Below are 19,518 nucleotides of genomic sequence, written 5' to 3' on the forward strand. Positions count from 1 at the left end.
ATTGGTCCTCACTGCCCGCATGAGGGGTATCGTTTTCAACAAACACTGCAAACTGCCCATGTCCATAACACGGCTCAGTTGCATCACGTGAGAGCCCTGGGCACGGCAGCCAGACAGCCACCACCACCGGAACGACCATAACATGTGTCCCAGGACCAGTTGGAACTGAAACTTGAAGCAAGTTGGGCCAGACCTTCTATTCATGGCTGGCCGTTTCCCTGGATGGGTCCCTCCCCAACGGTCTAGCCGCCAATAGTCTCAGACCAATCACATAGTTCCAGGCCCGAAATGCGGTAGAACCGATGCCAGATGTGGCTGGTCGCCGGAAGTGAGTCACGGGGCTGCATGGCGAAAGAGCACTGTCATCGTCTGTAAGGTCCCCCTCAATCGTCATCGGTTGAGACTTGGCCGTGACTGGAAGATTACTACATGGTGGCCATGACCATTGGGAAGGACACGCATAGACTCGGCTACGCATGTATCTTGTTGCCCTGGGTAAGGCACAAGAGAAACCAGGAACGCTTCACCCAGTGACCGGGCAGCATCCGGGGCTACGCTCGTCACTTGCCGTCGCCTCCCCCTTCCTACCTCACCACGCGGCACGCTTGCAGAATGCGATGAATGCGGATGGTGTAATTGAACGCTGTGCTGATAGAACAACCCAATCAAGAGGAAAGCTTGGAAAGAACAAGAATAGGAAAAAGTAATGTTACATGCAGAATAAGATGATGCCACCTGTTTCGAGTCGCCATGTTCACCACCCAACTCATCCTCCAAACGCCACGTCGGTTTTCTTTTTGTTTAGGAGCTTAGGTCTTCTTCTTGGCCGCGGCCTTAGCCTTAGCTGCCTTCTTCTTGTTGCTGTTGATCATCACAATTCCTATGAATGTTCCAACCACGGCGGAACCGAGCAGAGTAAGGAAGACGGGGATGCGGATGGCCCAGACACGGGGAGGGAAGAGATCGTGAAGAGGGTGACCCGGATCGACGAAGGGCTAGCAAAGTCATTAACAATAGTTGTAGAAAACAATGATAGCCAGGCGCAAAGACGTACCATCAACAAAGTCCAGGTGGTGTAGTAGAGAAAGATCGCAGTAGCGACCAGGAGCATGGCGGATCCGACGATGGAGCCCAGCTACGGTGCAATTCAAGTCAGCGATTTCAAACATTCACAAGCTGTAGGGTCGGACGCGAATAGTATACCATAATGATGATGCGCTATCAAGAGAGTCTTGCGTGACAATTGCTGCGACGATGGCGGCTGGTCTGTTTGGAACTTCCTCATCCCATAGCGATAGTAGAGAGCGGCCGGCGCCAGCCTGGCGACTAAGCTCTCACGTGACTGGAGACGCGCTAAGACCTTTCTTCGCCGCCTCACGCCTCATCCCGATAGAGCTTCAGTTCAACGTCGTGTTCTCTACGGACATCACGACTGGCAGCCCTTTTTCTTTTCCGGTGGACTGCAAAGGATCATGACGGACCCTGTTGTCTTGCAGTCGGCGGTGCGAGTGCCTACTCCGCCCCCAGGCACTTCCTACTCTCCTCAGGCCTCGGGTTCCCGCAAACGCTCACCTCCCTCTCGGTCTCCTTCGCCGAATCGTCGTCGCTCGCCCCCGGGTGACTCACTCAGAGACGGTGCGGATGCGCCGCGCATCGATCCCGAACGCGCGATTGAAAGAGAGCGACAGCTCGCGGAGCGCCTCCGCCAACATGAGAAGCAAGAGGCTGCTCGAAAGCCGATGACGGAGGAAGAGAAGCAGGCTGCGGCTAAAGCAGAATATGAGAAGCTTTTGAACATGCGGTCGGGTGGTACCTATATTCCTCCTGCGCGACTACGGGCGCTACAGGCGCAGATTACGGACAAGACTAGCAAGGAGTACCAGCGGATGGCATGGGAGGCTTTGAAGAAGTCGATCAACGGTCTCATCAACAAGGTCAACGTTTCCAACATCAAGTTTATTGTCCCGGAGCTTTTTGGCGAAAACCTGGTGCGCGGTCGCGGGCTGTTTTGCAGAAGTATCATGAAAGCTCAGGCGGCCAGTTTACCTTTTACCCCCATCTACGCGGCAATGGCGGCTATTGTGAACACCAAATTGCCCCAAGTCGGCGAGCTGCTGCTCAACCGTCTCATCGTCCAGTTCCGAAAGGCGTTCAAGAGAAACGACAAGGCAGTCTGCATATCTTCCACCACTTTCATCGCCCATCTGTGCAACCAGCAGGTCGCGCACGAGATGCTGGCCGCGCAGATTCTTCTGTTGCTGCTTCACAAGCCCACAGATGACAGTGTTGAGATTGCTGTCGGTCTGACTCGCGAGGTTGGTCAGCATCTGGAGGAGATGAGCGGTCCTATTGCCCTGGCGGTGTTTGACCAATTCCGGAATATTCTTCACGAAGCCGATATCGATAAGCGAGTACAATACATGATTGAGGTGTTGTTCCAGGTCCGGAAGGATAGGTACAAGGATAACCCGGCGATCAAGGAAGAGTTGGACTTGATCGAGGAGGAAGACCAAATAACGCACCAGATCGGACTCGATGACGAGATTGAAACGCAAGATTCCCTTAACATCTTCAAGTACGATGCCGAATGGGAGGAGCACGAAGAGGCCTACAAAAAGCTGAAGGCAGAGATTCTGGGTGAGGGTAGCGATGAGGAGGAGGACGACGAAGACGAGTCAGATGAGAGCTCCGATGAAGAATCCGAGGAAGAGCGGAAGATGGACATCAAGGATCAGACCAACACAGACCTGGTGAACCTGCGGAGGACGATATACCTGACAATCATGTCGAGTATCGATTTCGAAGAATGCTGTCACAAGTTGATGAAGATCTCGCTACCAGCTGGCCTCGAACCCGAGCTCCCGTCGATGGTCATTGAGTGTTGCTCCCAGGAGCGCACGTATTCCAAGTTCTACGGCCTGATCGGTGAGCGATTCGCGAAGATCAACCGCTTCTGGTCCGATCTCTTCGAAGCGGCGTTTGCCAAGTACTACGACACAATCCATCGCTACGAAACGAACCGACTTCGCAACATTGCCCGCTTCTTCGGCCATATGATTAGCACTGACGCGATTGGCTGGCACGTCATGTCCATCATCCACATGAACGAGGAGGAGACGACATCTAGCAGCCGTATCTTTATTAAGATCCTATTCCAAGACCTCGGAGAGCACCTGGGCCTGCCGAAGCTGCAAGAACGCATGCGGGATGAAATCCTGCGCCCCAGCTTCGAGGGCCTCTTCCCCCTGGACAACCCCCGCAACACGCGCTTCTCGATCAACTACTTCACCAGCATCGGCATGGGTATACTGACGGAGGACATGCGCGAGCATCTCAAGAACCTCCCCAAGCCCACCGTGCCTGCATTGCCCCAACGCGATGCCGGCGCCGACTCCGACTCCGAGTCCGTGGTATCTCACCCGACCAGCTGCTCAACCTGTACTCCTCGCTCTCGCTCCCGCTCCCGCTCCTACTCCTACTCCCGCTCTCCCTCTCCAGGCCGTGGCCGCAGACGCTCCGTCAGCCGCGGCCGATCCTACAGCCGGTCCGTGTCCGGATCCTCGCGCCGCAGCTACAGCTACACTCCTTCGCGGTCGAGATCCCCGGCGCCCAAGTCCCGCCGACGCTCCGTCTCCTACAGTCGGTCCCGCTCTCCCGCCGCCCCCCGCAGACGATCCTCCGCGTCCCCAACTCCTCCTCGCCGGCCGCGCGATCGCTCATACGATTCCCGCTCTCCCAGACGCTCGCTGTCCCGGTCCGTCACCCCTCCGCCTCGCAGCAAGCGAGACACCCACGCGCGCCGAGACAGAAGCTACTCCAGATCCGTCTCCCGATCTGTATCCCCTCCTCCACGTCGGGCCGCCGCTCCCGCTCGCGGAGGTACCAAACGGTACTCGGAGTCTCGGTCGCCTCCTCCTCCTTCCCGCCGGCGGGTCGAAAGGAGCATCTCCGGGTCTCGTTCCCGTTCTCGTACACCTGAGCGTCGCGCGCCGCCTAGTCGTCGTGCCCCTCGTGATGCTTCTGTCTCGCGCTCCCGCTCGCGCTCTCCTACCCCGCCGCGCGGAGGTGGTCGTGGCGATGCTCCTCCCCGGCGTCGTCGGTACTCTGACTCGTTGTCTCCGTCACGGTCTCCGCCACCGAGACGGCGCAGATCTCCATCTAAGACACCTCCCCGTCGGCGCGATTAAGGTGGGAATAGATTGAACGTAATGGAAGGGTAGTGAGGTGGAAATCAGATGGGTTATTTGCAAGGTATATGTTTAGGCTTGGGAATTGGTTGTTCTATACCGGATTGAAATGAAGAATCTGAAACTCAAGGAAGAGTCTTTTTTCTTTTCTCCAAAATCTTTATATTATATTAGGGACTATGTATTGATAAATACTCATTTGCATTGCCGTATCATTTGCAAACGGTTTCATCAGCTTCCATACAAAGACATGATAGTAGCATCCATTTCAATTATTTCCCCTCTTTTTTCTAGATTCTACCTGGGTATCTCTATCTATCTATCATTCACTGCTACTCTATGCATCTAACCTATTTCACAAACCCCAACTCCTCTATCCAAAAGCTAATACTCTCATCATCATACGCCTACAGTGAAAACTGGAAATCACTTCTCCCCCGCCTCCCAAACACACCTCTCGCACAAACACCAACCCCCCAAGGCGCCCCTCGCCCACTCCCTCCTCTCCTTAACATCCAACCCAATATCACAATAATGATTCAGAATCTCCTCATCCTTCTTGATTCCCGCCTCCTGTCTTCGTTTCACAGGGACCTCATCCCCACCATTAACCTTCTTCCAAACCGCCCGTTCACTCTCCTCTCTCGCCCGGAACGTAATCTCCCCGCCCCACTCCCACCTGACATTCGGATCACAAGAATGATTCGCCAGACACCAAAGCGGATGCACGGCACAGAGCTCCGGTCCACCGTCCCACGTCGAGAGGCGACCCGACGCAGTGCCCCGGAACTTAGCATACAGGGTATTCAGGACCCAGGTGTCGAAGCGAGGGAGGGCAGCGTAGGGGTCTATTTCCATCTCTTCGAGGAGACGCATTGGTTGGAGGATGTTGAGCTGGAAGGAGAAGGGGAGGGTTGCTGTTGGGTCGTTGTCATTGTCATCTTCACTGGTGGTGGTGGTGGTGGTGTTGTTGAGGTCGAGATCGTGGAAATCGCCCCAGATGTATTTCACTTCGGGCAGATCAAGGGGATGCAGTTCCTGGGTAGCGGCCATGGCGAGTGTGCGGCCGAGAAGGAGGAGGTAGAGGTAATCGGCTTTGTCCTTGGGGTCGGGGATGTCTTTGCCGATGGATTCGAGGTTCTCCATCAGGCCGCAGACGGCGCCGTGGTAGATGCGCTGGGCGTCATCGTGGCAGGCCTGCGAGCAGAAGATGGTATCTGCGCAGCCGTCGCAGGCGACCGGCGGATTGGGGGAGGAGAGATCGGGCAGCGGGGCGTTGCAGGCGTCGCAGAGGTCGTCGTGCAGACGGTTGGTGGCGGTGAGGAGGGAGGATTCGCGGAGGATGATCTCGTTGGGGGCGATGTCTTCTTTGGCGAAGAGACCGAGTTGGACAGAAACTTCGTTGGCGTCGTCATCTTCGGATGCGGTGGTGGTAGTTCCGTGTAAAGCGGGCAGCGCGACGGCGCGGACCTCGCATTTAGGCGCAACATCCTTGAGGCGCTCATTCAGGAGCTGCAGAGTCTCGGGGGACTTGCGGTCCGGTTCGTGCTCGTTCCAGGGGTAGAGGACTCGTCTGGCGAAGCCTTGGGCGTTCAGAGCGCTGGGGTTAATGTTGGCGTTTCCGGTGGTGGTAGTGGTAGTTCCTTGACGGGCTTCGTATTTCTTCCGGATTATCGCCATCTGGTTCTTGAGCACGGCTTGCGCAGAGGCATTGTGCTCGTTCTGCGGCATATCCTCTAGGAGACCCTGTCCACGCACGCAGAATTCGAAGGCGTCGCGGAAACAGCCGCAATCGACCAAGCTACGCACGAGAAGGGCGTAGACGTCCCCAATGATGGAGTCGTACTCGTCTTGTGTGATGGGAGTGAAATTATCATCCTCCTCCTCCTCGTCGTCGTCGTCCTCGCCCTCCTCGGTTGTCACAGGAGCATCTGGCGCGTCCTGAATCCGCCGTGTGGCATGAAATTCGCAGCCATCGGGATCGACGACCGAGTCAAGCAGGGAGAGGGCGCGGTATGCGTCGGCGGATGCGAGATCGGGAAAGCCCAGGGTTTGGTGGACAAGGCCTCGTTTGTAGTACAGGTGGGGGTTGTGAGGATCAGCATAAAGACGAGCGGTAATGTCCGCTCGGTCCTGTAGGGTCTGCATTTTCAATGCGAAAAGCAATCGAGGTAGAAGTCGAGAATTCGAGGCGTAAGATGGGGAAGATGAAAGGCAAAATGAAAAAAGCCAAAAATCGGAGGGACAAATGCGGGGGAATCGATAAGGGTCACGTGGTGATAAACTATGATATCCTAAAAGATTTGAAGCCCTAGTCAGTAACCTTGAATGATTTCGACTAGATAACCTGCTACGTTGCTCTGCTGCTATACAATTGGTCAAAATATCTGATAATTTTCATTCAACTGCTTGCTTTTACCCCCAGAAAACGCCGGCCCATTGCTCCAAAACCGAGATGCACGGGGTGTGACCAGAACTGCTGGGAAGCGACCGCCAAACAGGACACAGGGTGATGACGCGGGGGGCTAGATTCTAATATTAATAACATCGACGAAGGTAAAGCTAGAGGTTGGAGGAAGAGAAAAGAATACGAATCCTGTCAACGGGTGCAGTCCGGGTAGTAGGCAGCCCGAGACAACCCTCCCAAAAGTCCGGTCAAAGAGGTCAGATCACATCACCTGGAATTCCATTCAGTCAGCGGACAGGGGGGCGCTGTTATGGATGGTTGGGGTCATATTAGACATACATGGCAGCTGTTATCATCGAGAACAAGCGTAGCATGTTCACCTCCTTCGCCCACCGTTACACCGTGCCGTTGGTCTCGCAGGGTTGCCGCCAGACGGGCCAGCATGTGCCTCTGTTTTGTTCGTTAATGCAAAGCCAATGCTATATATGGCAGCTGGGAAACCTACAGTAATGTATGCTTCGCTCATCCCGCCTTGTCGGTCTACATCGTTCTGGCTCATGATTCGATAGCTATCATGCAAGCGCTTGCGACTCCCCAGACCACCGATGGTGCTGACATTCGGTCCAAACCCAAGCGTGTTGGCTGGGTTGTCAGGGTCCAGGATGTTGATTCCACGGCGAGCATCCTCTTGAGCGCGTCGATCGGACGAGAAGACCTTAATGGTGTTGTCGATTCCCGATGCCGCAATGGTGGGTTCATACGGGTGACCTGCAAAGGACCGTTGGCTTTAATATGCCTCCCAAGAAAAGAAACCACATAAAATGCCCATGGCCGGGAAAATTTCTCACCTTGCACAACATTGACTACTTCACTATCACCCTCGAGGATGTTGACTAACTTGCAGGTCTTCCGGTCCCAGATGAATAGGTGGCCAGAGTCACTACCGCTTACTACGTACTCGTCGTCCAGGCCAAAGTAATTGACGTCCTTGACGGTCTTGATGTTGCAATGGCCCATGTAGACTCGGGTGTGTGAGGAACAAGGAACATCAACGTCCACATACTCCCTTTCTCGGGGTTGAAGGCCATACTCCCTGAACATACGATCGGCAGCCTCGGAATCGTCGTCACTGTCATCGTCAGAACTGCTCAGGTCTAGATCGAGCTCGTCTTCATCGTCGTCGTCATCATCCTCATCATCCTCATCCTCGTTCTCGTCCTCTTCTTCCTCGTCCTGCTCTTCCTCCTCCCAAATGCGGAGGCCGATCTCATTCTCACTGTCGTCGTTGAGATCCGGCAATGCCAGGGCGTCATCTTCGTCGTCATCATCGGATGGTGGTGTCTGCATCCCTGATGATTCGCCTGTCTCTACCCCCGACCTCTCTCGAGTAGCGAGATGCGATCCTCGGAGGATCTTCAGATTGATATCGCGGATGGGCTCTTCCTCGACGTTAGCTTCAAGATCATTCTGTGATCTCTCGGGCTCCACTTCGGATTCGGAGTCACTTTCCACCCTCGTCCGCAGGCCTCCAAATGCCCGGCTAAAAAAGGCGTAATCTACCCCGGTTCCAGTCTCCAAGAGAACCCCGCGAGCCACCTTGAATACCCAGTAATGTGTTAATAGGAACAGATCGTGGGTACGGCTAGGGGTTTCAGCTGATGTCCCATTGCGCATGGTGGGGTCCGTATCTACGAGGCTTTCAACTGGATATTTGACCACATTGGCAAAGGCTGCCACGGCGTGGCGCTGGGTCGGAAAGAGGATACGAGCGTCATCATGTTCAAAACGCGAGGCGTCCACGTTCACAACAGGTACGTCACCCGCCAGTCTCTGCAGGTAGGGAATCAAGACGGTCTCGATCGCATCTTCATCCGCATTCTCGGCTACCGGAAATCTGGATAGGTTGCCTCGGGCCGCTGCATTCTTCTTAAAACCTGCCAACAGAGCCTGCCGACCACCTTCCACAAAAAGAAGTATAGCCTTGATGAAATCGTAACCGAACTGCTCCTTATGATCGACCGTGCGTTCGAGCGAGGGCGAGTGTATCTGTTGGAAGGGCTCCATGTCACGATCTACATCTCCCGGGGTGTATTGGATTTCACCCCCTAAAACTCGTGCTACTGTGCCTGCAGCTTGAATGAACCGCCAGGAGGTCTGTCGGTTCCGACGTAAGGTTTGCTGGAAGCGCACAACATCGGGAGTAGGATTGACAGGGTATCGCCAAGTACGCATAATCTCATCCAACTGTGGAAGGCAGATGGACGCAAGGGTCAGTGCAGTGGAAAAGGACTCGGTGAACGGTGTCAGGTCAGCTTGATTGGAGGTCTCATATTCTTCGCGTAAGGACGTCTCCAGCGAAAACATCGCTTTACGGAGCTTGACCATATCCTTGGCAATGCGCATGCTGAGCCTTTGCGCTTCATTAAGCACAGACAATCGGGACTGCTCCAGCAACCTTTGGGGAACCTCGGCATGGTGTTCAGAGAGAGACGGGAGGGGAATGTCCTCCGACTCACCATTACCATAGCGGACACGGAAGGCCAGCTCGCCTTCATCGCGTCGCTCTCTTGGTCGACGACGAGGTCGCGGCTGATTGCCGCTGGACTGCGAGGACATGGAGGTCCCATTCTGTCGCTTACGCTTCCTAGTCTTAGAGCCTCGGCGCCGACGCGGGACCGGTGTCGTCCGGGCGGAGGATTGGCGCTTGGACGCATCCTCCCTTGCATCTGGGCTCCGAATTAAATCGAAACTATATATGTGATCGCCGGACCAGCTGACAACCATCTCATTCGGGTTGGCGTCGCTAATCTTACAGGCAGTGATATGCCCGTCATCGCGCGTTTTCATTCGTTGCTGGCCGTTCGGGGCAAATCTCCGCACACACCGCGTCGCCTGATCCATCAGCTGCTCGCCGTGACTGCTGCTGCTAGGCGAGGCACCCGGATCACCCCTCTCCGCCATCAAGTCGCGGCCTAACATGCGCCTGTCATGAAGGAAGCAGTGAAGGTGGGCCCCTCCTAGCGCGATATAATGGGGTTGACTCGGGGAGCACGAAATGGTGTTGAGGTCCAGTCGGTGTTTCTTGTAGGAAATTAACGGAGGCGGTACATTGGAGTCGTCGTGGTCCTGTCCCGATCGAAAAGCCATGTATCCTTGGCCGCCTCGTGGTTTTGGGTATGCCGTCGAGGGTTGACGCAAGTCCCATTGACGAACCTCGCCATCTTCCGAGCAAGTCAGAAAGAGATACGGCGACGACTCGGTAACGATCCGCTTGACCCGATCGGCATGACTGCGATAAACTCTGACGTTGGTATTCCCCGCATTCAAGTAGCGCGCATTGTTGAAAAAGTTGTTAAACCTTCGGCTCCGTGCAGATGCAGAAAAGGCAGAAGTGGCGTCTACGCTGTTGCTGCTGTTGCTGGAATATTCAATGTCAAAGATGCGAACCTGGGAATCACCGGCGCAAGTCACCAAAGTTCGATCGTTGGAGTGTGGCATAAACTTGACCGAGAAGATGTTCGCGCTGTGACCCGTAGCGATGGTTGTATTCAGGGAAAACGGTGCGGTGGACGAATCGGGTTGGTAGGAATAGATGTTCAGGTGCTGGTCGTCCGAGCCCGAAGCGAGAAGCTGGCCTGACCGCGACCAACTACGCAGCGTCAGAAGCGATGCATTTCATCAGACAGGGTTTCCCACAACAACGATTCCTCCAAAACACAGTTCACGAATATAGCGCAAGGTTAGCATACCTCAAGGCATTCACACAGCCCGAATGCCCACCCAGTTCGTTCACAATATCCAGGTTCTCCACCCAATCCTTGGATCCGTAGATGCCATGAATGCTCGCGAACCGGGAGTCCTCACCCAATTCCCGGCGCCAGATGCGATCATAAAGCGATTCCTTCATGGCTGGGACGATGAATAGACGACAGATGGTGGACGATCAGGCGACTTGAGATTCGAGCATTGCGCGCAGTGGACGTTTGCTGCTGCCACACCTTCAATGACGTCAGACTCAAACGTGCGCAAATCGCGTTGGCGCAAAGCTCTCAAACGAAAGGGTAGACATAAGCTGGTCAGGAAGGGAAGCAAAAACACAGGGTTCAGATGAGAAGAAACGAAAAGCAAGAGGTATGGCCAGCGGGGTCGAGTGAGTAGCGTGTGAGATTCCAAGAGGGAAAGAAGAAAAGCGACACGAAAAAGGAGAGGAGAAGGAAAAAAGGCTAAGGTGGTGGTGACGGGAGGATGGCGAACGGTCCAGACGTTCCCTCGGGAATTGATAAGTCAAAGGAATCCAACCCAACACAATCAATCAACACCGTTCAGCTGGGGAAAAAGATTTATAATTGACCGCAGTGACAAGTAATAACTATCAAAGCAGAAAACAAAAATGAAAAAAGAGGAAGAAAAAGAAAAACGGAATAAAAGTGGGGTGGGTGTTCCATACCAGTAGTAGATGGGATTTGTTGGGGGGAAAAGAAGCAGCTGCGACAGTCTATGTGACTTTGGTGGTTTGGTTGGTACCGATTGGCACTTCTTCGTACTTCTTTCTTCCGATAGTGAAGGGGGGGATCGAAGAATAATATCGAAGAGGACGGATAGTGCGGTAAGAAAAGCGAAAGTTTTAGAGAACAACAGAACGAGAGATAGACAGACTGGCGGAAAGACAAGCAAGCAAGCAAGAGAGGGAGGGGGCACAGGAACCACCAAAGCTCCACCGGGCCCAGGCTATCGGGAAGAAGAGGGAAGAAGGACCAGTTCAGGTCACAACCACGTCAAGCACTGCACAAACTCTAGAAATCATCACTGTTGGTTTACTACTCTTTTTTCAAGTCAAGGATAGGTAGCTAGTAGTAGCCCCGAATTAGTACTTTGCAGGACAATATGCAGGTTGTCTGTAATCTCGGGGGAGGGGAGGGGAGAAGGGGAAAGAATTCCGGGCGATACAGGAATGCACCTTATATAGTAGCAGTAAGTCGGAGGATACACAGCTGAGACAACTACACTACTGTAAACTACTACTAGTACTGCTTCGAACAGACAAACTAGTAATTGTCACTACTTACTCCTCCATCCTACAGGAAGATTTATCCAATGGTCCTCGTTCCCTCCCTCCTTCTCCCCAACAGGATTCCCGCCTCGGCCATCGAGGACAGGTAGTCTTACCCATTCGGGAGAGTCCCCGATCGTCGATGGACTGAGTCGAGACGACTCCAATGCACAAGGGGAGGGAGGGCCAGCGCCAGGAGGTGCATTAGATCCCACAGTAGTCGTTGGGCTCCGGCCGCGAGGGTGTGTAGCTGAAGCAAATCCTAGGCATCGTTGACCGGAAAGAGTTACACCGCTGGAGGGTGGAGCCTTGTCTGCCTGTCTACCTGCCCTACTACTACTACTACTGTTTAGTTGGACTTGGGGGTGGACGGAGAGGGAGGAGGGAAAGGTTACTGTGGGCTCTGGCTGAAGCTTGACCGGGTTGACTACTAGTACTACTAGTACTTGTAGTGGTAGAATACCACCCGAGAGTGTCACTCAAGAGGTCGAGATTCAGGTAAAAGAAATCAATTGGCAGTTCCAGTTGTGGTGATGCTTCGGAAAGACCAACGGCGATGACGACACTTCCCCCACGTCAAGCTGCTTAGTCACAGACCGCGCTAACTAATGGGGCGTTTTGCGGATGGCGGAATTGTATATAAACTGATCCTCGTGTCAGGAAAGTACGGTCATCCCATCCCCCTACTCCCCGGTTAAGGACCGGTTTACGCAATACAGTTACCTGTCCTCCCTCCTACACCTGAAGAGAATCGATCGTCATCTACCCCTCTTCCTTTCCGGGGAGCAACCAAGAGGTGATCCATTTTCATTACCTCGACAGTATCTATACGCGATGGGTGAGCCTACATCGGAGCGCTCTCAGTCCAAGACTGGCGAATCCGGTCAGGAATTGGACCGAGAAGAACCTGTTTCCTACTATCTTCCTTAGTACGTTGGGCTCATCATCAGACACTGGAGGGTTCCACATTCACCCAACTGATCTGCACGGATGCGCACAGCGTCCGCGGAATAACACAAGGCAGAGCTTGATGTAGCCAGCGGTCAAATCAACCATGCTTGTCGCAAGCCGAGGCCTACACTGCTGTAGACCTTCCCGCAGTGAAACATGGCCATTGGTAGCACAGATTCACGAACAGCGCAGACCGATTCTTGGGAGGGGAAGGAACAGTTCTTAGACTTTCATGGAACATGCAAGAAAGACAACGGATACCCCCCCAAACACGGACAAAGGGAAGGGATCAAAAATCTCAGACCATCACACTCTCCTCCCTTTCTCCCTTTTCGTCACAAGCGCGCGAGAAGCCGCTGGTCGGGTGAACAGGTTTGTCCAGCCGTGTCCCCAGAATCAAGAATGAAAGTGGGATGGTTGAGCTTCTAGAATCTCAAAGGGCCACGATATCCGGCCGTAGTATCATTAAGCACCCCGAAAGTTGTCCGGCCGCTGGCCAGAAGCCGGCTAGGAAGGGCTAGCGCAGATTTTGGGCGAATGATTTGCTCTCTCGTTGGGAACTGGACTTCTGCGAGAACCGGTTTTTGTGACCCTTGGATGACACATGCATGCCTGACTATGCAGACGGTGCCTGCGAATCGCTTCCATGGTTCGATTCCGCTTACGCTAGTAGATCCGGCAGAAGCAGCACACTGCACGCTATACCCCTGGGGAAGATAGGGTTTAGCATGGGGGTCCAATAACCGAACCGGTTAACCGTGACAAGGACTTCGCAGTTTGACCTGCACTGCAATTCTTCGGCATACAGCGGAATTTTCATGAGTTCAACGACAGCCGTCTCCACATTCCAACTGTTGGGAGCTTCTGATCATGTGCCGCATTTGCAGTCAATTGCCGAGCCAGCTGACTAACCCACTCGCGCTCTGACTTTACGACGTCGCTTTCAATCTTACGGATCGTGGTCAGCTCCTCAACCATCATGCTGGCCATTTCCTCCAGACCCTTTGCTGTTCGGAACAGCGCGGAGTCGCCCAAGGGTCCCGGGTCTCCATATCCAAGAATGTCAAGACTCTGCAGCTGCCTCAGGCACAGATCAAGCTTCATGACCAAAGCGGATGTCTTGTCCCGCCAACCATGGTTCAAGGGATCGATAAAGACCACTTGGTCCAAATTACGACCATGATGAAGACGGAATGTTCGGATCTCCTCAACTTCTTGAAACCAGGCTTCAAATTCCTGGACAGCCAGTGTGTGCCGTCCTTCCAAGTTGTCAGATAGACTGTAGACTTCTTCTGCCACCTGAGAAAGTATGCGAATCTGCTCCGCAAAGCCTCGTTGTTCATTTCGCTCACGCGCGTTCTCGAGCCAGTGATGCAACGCGTGCCCGTTGAGCTGTCTCTGGTACTCCTTCTCATCGTCCAAGGCCGCTCGATAGTCGCTTGCCACCGAGTTATAATCGCTCCGTAGTCGTGCTTCAGCAGTAGTCTCCCATTCGTTGTGCTGTCTGCATGAAGACAGATGAACCAAGCTCAATTGTAAGAGTTCTGTTTGTAGCGCCGCAATTTCCGGCCAAGACGAAGGAAGTAACGAAGTACCTGCATCCACGGCGGGTGAATCAGCCGCTTGTGTTGTGAATGCTGGCTTAGCCACCTTCTTTGGGGAGAGCGCTTGTTGGTAAGTCGAGGGCTGGACCCGTGACCGTACAGTGGCGGAGGTAGGGAATGGCGAAGGAGGCTCAACTTTCCTCGGAGATTGAGCCGAAGGCAGTGCGATTCCCTGGCTGCGGTGTCGCGTATGACCTCTGGTCACTGGTGGCGTGCTCGAGCTCGGAGCAGCAGGCTGTCTGAGCGAGGCCGACCGGGCAAGTCGCGGGGGCGGAGGCATATCAATCTTCCTCGGGGACAACGGCCGTCCATTCTGTCTTGAGGGTGTCTCAATCTTCTTCGGGGACAACGGCCGTCCATTTTGTCTCGAGGGTATCTCTTGTTTGATCGGTGATGACGGACTCGGCGCAACAGTTGGCCTTCTCGACGAGGTAACCGTAGGCTTCAGAGATGGTGATGGCTTCAAAGGGCTCGGTCTGATCAGGCTCTGACGACGGGTTAAGCCGGTATTCTCCTGGGCGGGCGTATTCGATTGCGACTGCGGACCCTTGTCCGAGGGCTTGCTTGGCCTCTGGGCTACGCGGGGTTCAGACAGTTGTTGTAAACGAGAGGGTCTAGTCGCACGACCCTCATCGCGAATAGGCAGGAGGCTCTTGCTCCGAGTCACGAGGTTCTCATTGCTGGTCGCAGCGCTTGAAGATGTGCTGTTTGCTGTTGAATTCGAGGTCGTGGATGCTGGTTTACCCGTCGTCGTCGTCGTCGTCGTCGTCGTCGTCGTCGTCGTCGTCGTCGTGCGCGCTGTAGTAGAACTCTTTATTGATGTTAACAGACGTCAGTCGGTAGTGTTGGTGGAAGGATAATGCACACGAGGGATGGGTGGCTCTCATGGACAAAAGACGGCGCTAGGGGGGGAAAAAGGTGGAATGGGCTACTAACAGATGCGACGACACTAACCTGCTTGCGGGGCTCACGAAGCGAAAGGGAACGCGTTGGAATGGGCATGATTGCTGAAGATCAAATCATATGTGTGACAGTTCGACTGATTGCAATTAGATCAGTCCAAGATGGGGTCTCTCACCGGGGGAATAGATACGCTGCCCGGAAACCGTCGTTGTAAATAGACGAGGCCTGAGCTCAGGCTGAGGACGGCAGGTCCGTGGTTGCCCGTCTTGCGGTGAAGTTCCGCCTTTCCCCCAGGGCAAAGCTTGGCACTGCGTCAGGTGGATCGCGCTCATCTGCATGAACAGCTATCATTCATTCATTATGCATGTCTACATGGATATACTCCAGGGATAAGTAAAATGTATGCCAATATAATCAGAAATAGAGGCAGATAGCTCAATTATCATGATAGAATCATCCTCGTTCATTCAATTAAGACCCGTCTGTGATATCAAAAGGATAAAGATAACACAAACTTTTGGCAAGTCTAAGAAGAAACCCTTCCAGCAGCTAGAAGATAGGAGGTAATGAACAGTTCATCCAGACTTGAACATACGTGTTCGTAAGCCGTCCCCCTTGCTCTGGTAGTTAATACAGGTGGTCGAATAGCAGTAAAACCCACGGGACCATTTTGAGATTAGGCGAATCCTTCCGTAGCCTCGCCATGACTCTCCCCCCTCGTCCTTCACTCCAGTCATGACATCGAAGCAGTTTCATACCAACTCCACCCATAATTTACAGGCTTCCACGTCTGGGGAAAGCGACTCCCTCCACAGCCGCATTATCGGTGAACCAGCTCACCTTCTCGCCACCACCCTGGTTGACGAGAGCGGATGGCAGGTCTCTGCCCTCCTCGGCGTCGAAGATCTGCTTCATGATGTCCTTCTTTCCACCACCAGTAGCAACAAAGGCGATGTTAAGGGCGTGCGTCACCACGGGCAAAGTCAGGGTAATGCGCTTCGGGGGCGGCTTGGGAGAATTGCTCTCGGCAGCCACCCAGGCATCCTTCTCCCGCAGCAATTCGTGTCCGGGGAAGAGACTGCAGGTGTGGCCGTCGGGGCCACATCCCAGCAGGATCAGATCAAAAACGGGCAGCTTGACGCTATCCTTGGCGGCAAAGGAGCGCATCAGCTCTTCCTGGTACAAATCCGCCAACTCCTGCGGATCGTCATCGTTGACGTGATCGGCGTCGATCGTGTGCACGGTCGGAGCACCCAGTTCCGAGGGGATCTTGCTAAGTAGCTCTTCCTTCAGCAGGCGGTAGTTGCTGTCTTCGTGATCGAGGGGCACGGCGCGCTCATCGGCAAAGAAGATGTCCCACTTGGAAAACTGAGCGGTATCTTCGGGGGAGCCATTTCCAGGGGCCAGCAGAGCCTGGGCGAGGACTTTCGGAAGGGAGCCACCAGAGACTGCAACGCGGAATGTGCTGTGACGGCTGAGGGCGGAGTTCTGACACCGCAGGACGTAGGGCCTCAATTGCTGGGCCAAAGCGTCGTTGTTGGGGAAGCTGTAGAGGTTGGGAGCAGATCCGGCCATTGTTACGGCTAGATAAGACGCGGGTGAGATGAAAGGTGGAGAGGGAGTGAAGATGAGAAAAGAAAAAAAGATTTCACGGGTTGAAGGAAGAGAAGAAAGAGTAAGTGTTCTCGGTCGCTGGCTTAGCTGGTAGTTGGTAGTTGGTGGTGGTGGTGGTGGTGGTGGTGGTGGTGGTGGTTTTCGGTCAACAGCTTCAGGCGGGGTGTGGCGGGGCACCAGAGGAGACGTTGGAAAGGCTCCGTACCTGCCGAAAGCGAATCACAACTCGGGCGCAACTGGGAACACGTTCCTGCACCATCCACAACCAGTCCAGGAAGCCCCCTCCTCCCATGAATATTAGTTTGTCTTACAGCATCATGATGTGGAAAGCATTCCTTGGGAAGATAGGAAAGAAGGGAACGGGGAGGGGAACCCAATCTTCGTCAGGAAGACACTAGTAATGACCGGTCGCTTCCATGGATTGGCGAGTCACTCGTTACAATGTCGGGTTGTCAGTTGATAGCTGCAGTGTGTAGTGTAGTCTAGAATTGCGCGATAGTCAGTTGGTGGGAGATCTGGCAAGTCCCAGATCCTAACCATGACGTCGTTGTTGATGCCATAGCCAAGGGGGGTTGGTGGGAGAAGGGAAGCTCTTTGCAGGAACGAGCTTAATGGGTTGATTGTAACCCGCTCGATAAGAGAGAAAGTCCCTATCTCGACCCTCAGGCTCGGATATTCGGCGAGGTTCTCTCGCGCTCGTCTTATGCCCTCATCCCACCCTCGAGAGCTCTAGAAAGACGGGGAATACTGGATAAACACCATTGTTCAAGAATTGCGGATTTTCCCTGTTTTGATGCCTCGTCTGTTCCTGGTCTCTCAATGGAGGAGAAAGGGACAGACGGAAGAGAAACGGATGCATGTGAGATGATGTCACCGTAACGTCTCGTTGTCTCCAGTTGGGAGGAACTGGGAATCTTCACCTACTGACTACTGACTACTACTACTACTACTACTACTACTACTACTACTACTACTACTACTACTACTACTACTACTACTACTTGCTATCTATCCACATCCTAACTAGTTAGTTAGTTTACGGTGCTGCTAACTAAATAACGAACTAACGAACTAATTACCGCTGCACCGTGACTAAAGCATCACCGATGGTGATTGGCAGTGTTGGACCCTCGGCGGTTCAACACCACCACTCAAGATTGGAAGCAAGAGACAAAGTAGATAGGACAAGTCGTAGGCACTGACGTTTTAGTCCTCGTGCATTACCGCCAACGGGGTGCGGACCGGATGCTCACGCGCGATTACACCATCCTGCAGATGCCAGAGAAAGAGTCCAGCAGGAGGAATGACCTCCATAAGGCAATGCTGGCACCCGGGTGACTGGCCTAAACTAGCGGTATCAGTATTAGTGCATCGGTGCAGGTCGGCACCATCATGGCAATGGCCCTATTTTGCCCCGTAAGAGCCTGGAGAGAAGTGGAAAAGCCCGGAAGTCAAGGCATGCCATTCTCTGAATCGCTTTGGAGAACAGACAGACAGAAAGAAAAGCGGTCCTCTTGGCAAGGAAAATTACATGTGCCTGAATTCCGCAACTCCCGTTGCGATTGAGAGTATGGTATCAACCTCAATACATACCTTGTTTTTCATACAGCCGATGCATGGTCCGGTCCGGGGTGATAGTTTTACGCACTGTAAAGTATGTACTATGCAGGTCTACTTCCTTTTCTGAGACCGTGATCCCCGTCCCAGAATACGTCAAAATTCTATCGGCCATGACTCGTGGTTATGTCCGTTTGACAGAAAAGACGCATGGGCAAGGCATATCAGGTGACACGGACCTGCCGTGCATCCTTCGCTCTGCACCAGACGACCTGTCTTCCAAGTCCCCGTATGCAATATGGGGAAGACTATAGGATGTGGCTACTGGTTATACTGCTGCACCTGGAGCAGCAGCCAGCATTATCCTTTCCAGAGTGGGGTTGAAGAGGGGAATGAAGTACAGATGGAGTGCTGTATGGATTGCTAGGTACAGCAAAGCGTTCCGGGGTGGTGGTTGGCGGTTGGTGTCACCCAAAGTGAACATCCGACCTAAGTCCATAGCTGTCATCATTCCCATTCTTGGCAATGAGCCGTGATGCTGAGATGGGAAGGCATCTAGTCTGTACGGAGTAGTTGCATGGCCATCGCGGATCGGCGAATTACCGGACACTACGAAGGAGGAAAGAGAGAGATCAACAAAAATAGCACAAGCATCTTACCCCGTACATAAGCAGAAAATGCCTCAAGGATCTCACGGCCCTCACAAACGCATACGCACGAGGGAAAAGAAGTCAAGCATCTGCGGTGCTCGACACCGCAGGCATGGATCCCAGGCCAACTAGCTCACTCCATCCCCCTCCCCCCAATGCATGGCAGGGTAGGGGAACGGGAGTAGGGATTCGGGTTTTCGGCTTGGTTTCCTTTTCCCCACTGCGAAGGGAGACGAAATCGAACTGCAGCTAGCTCGCTAGCCACACTTACCAAGACAAGCCGGCTTTGGCTGGGTTCCCAAGCGCAACTCAAGATACGAAATAAATCAAGTATTTTTTCTTTTATCCAGCAGCCAGCGTGAGAGCGAGAAAAAATGGATCAGACCATCCGCTAGCCCCCAGGGTGCAGCAACGACAACGACGGCGCAGAGTGAGAGCACGGAAACGGGTTCCGTTGTAAGCCGAATGACGGGCGATCAAGGAATGTCCACTGCGCCCGGATGGGTAGCTTAGAATGGTAGTGCTACTGGATAGTTAGGCAGCTGGGAAAGGCCCGAGCCGGTAGAACATTCCTATAGTCCGTATGTCTACATCG

General features: G+C 53.7%; 5 protein-coding genes across 5 annotated transcripts; 1 reads left to right on the plus strand and 4 right to left on the minus strand.

Annotated features, from left to right (window-relative positions):
• Window positions 1-328: 328 nt before the first annotated feature.
• Window positions 329-1,074, minus strand: ASPBRDRAFT_40193 (uncharacterized protein). The gene is made up of 2 exons (XM_067624297.1): window positions 1,055-1,074; window positions 329-995 (listed from the first exon to the last, which is right to left on the minus strand). Exons 1-2 carry the CDS (start codon window positions 1,055-1,057, stop codon window positions 810-812), a joined length of 189 nt encoding a protein of 62 aa, XP_067482203.1. The 5' UTR covers window positions 1,058-1,074; the 3' UTR covers window positions 329-809.
• A 398-nt stretch (window positions 1,075-1,472) lies between these two features.
• ASPBRDRAFT_119314 (uncharacterized protein) lies at window positions 1,473-4,187 on the plus strand (the record flags this gene model as incomplete). Its single annotated transcript, XM_067617243.1, has 1 exon — window positions 1,473-4,187. The coding sequence occupies one exon, from the start codon at window positions 1,473-1,475 to the stop codon at window positions 4,185-4,187; it is 2,715 nt and encodes a 904-aa protein (XP_067482204.1).
• Window positions 4,188-4,613: 426 nt separating this feature from the next.
• On the minus strand, window positions 4,614-10,501 carry ASPBRDRAFT_52936 (uncharacterized protein; the record flags this gene model as incomplete). Its single annotated transcript, XM_067626975.1, has 7 exons — window positions 4,614-4,616; window positions 4,638-5,363; window positions 5,580-6,329; window positions 6,934-7,044; window positions 7,100-7,362; window positions 7,443-10,243; window positions 10,344-10,501. The coding sequence occupies 7 exons, from the start codon at window positions 10,499-10,501 to the stop codon at window positions 4,614-4,616; spliced, it is 4,812 nt and encodes a 1,603-aa protein (XP_067482205.1).
• A 2,910-nt stretch (window positions 10,502-13,411) lies between these two features.
• On the minus strand, window positions 13,412-15,201 carry ASPBRDRAFT_193645 (uncharacterized protein; the record flags this gene model as incomplete). Its single annotated transcript, XM_067620653.1, has 2 exons — window positions 13,412-15,010; window positions 15,154-15,201. The coding sequence occupies 2 exons, from the start codon at window positions 15,199-15,201 to the stop codon at window positions 13,412-13,414; spliced, it is 1,647 nt and encodes a 548-aa protein (XP_067482206.1).
• Window positions 15,202-15,876: 675 nt separating this feature from the next.
• On the minus strand, window positions 15,877-16,677 carry ASPBRDRAFT_52938 (6-phosphogluconolactonase; the record flags this gene model as incomplete). The annotated part of the gene is made up of 1 exon (XM_067626976.1): window positions 15,877-16,677. The coding sequence occupies one exon, from the start codon at window positions 16,675-16,677 to the stop codon at window positions 15,877-15,879; it is 801 nt and encodes a 266-aa protein (XP_067482207.1).
• Between the last annotated feature and the right edge of the window lie 2,841 nt (window positions 16,678-19,518).

This window comes from Aspergillus brasiliensis, assembly GCF_001889945.1.
Source record: "Aspergillus brasiliensis CBS 101740 unplaced genomic scaffold ASPBRscaffold_3, whole genome shotgun sequence".
Lineage (NCBI taxonomy): Eukaryota > Fungi > Ascomycota > Eurotiomycetes > Eurotiales > Aspergillaceae > Aspergillus > Aspergillus brasiliensis.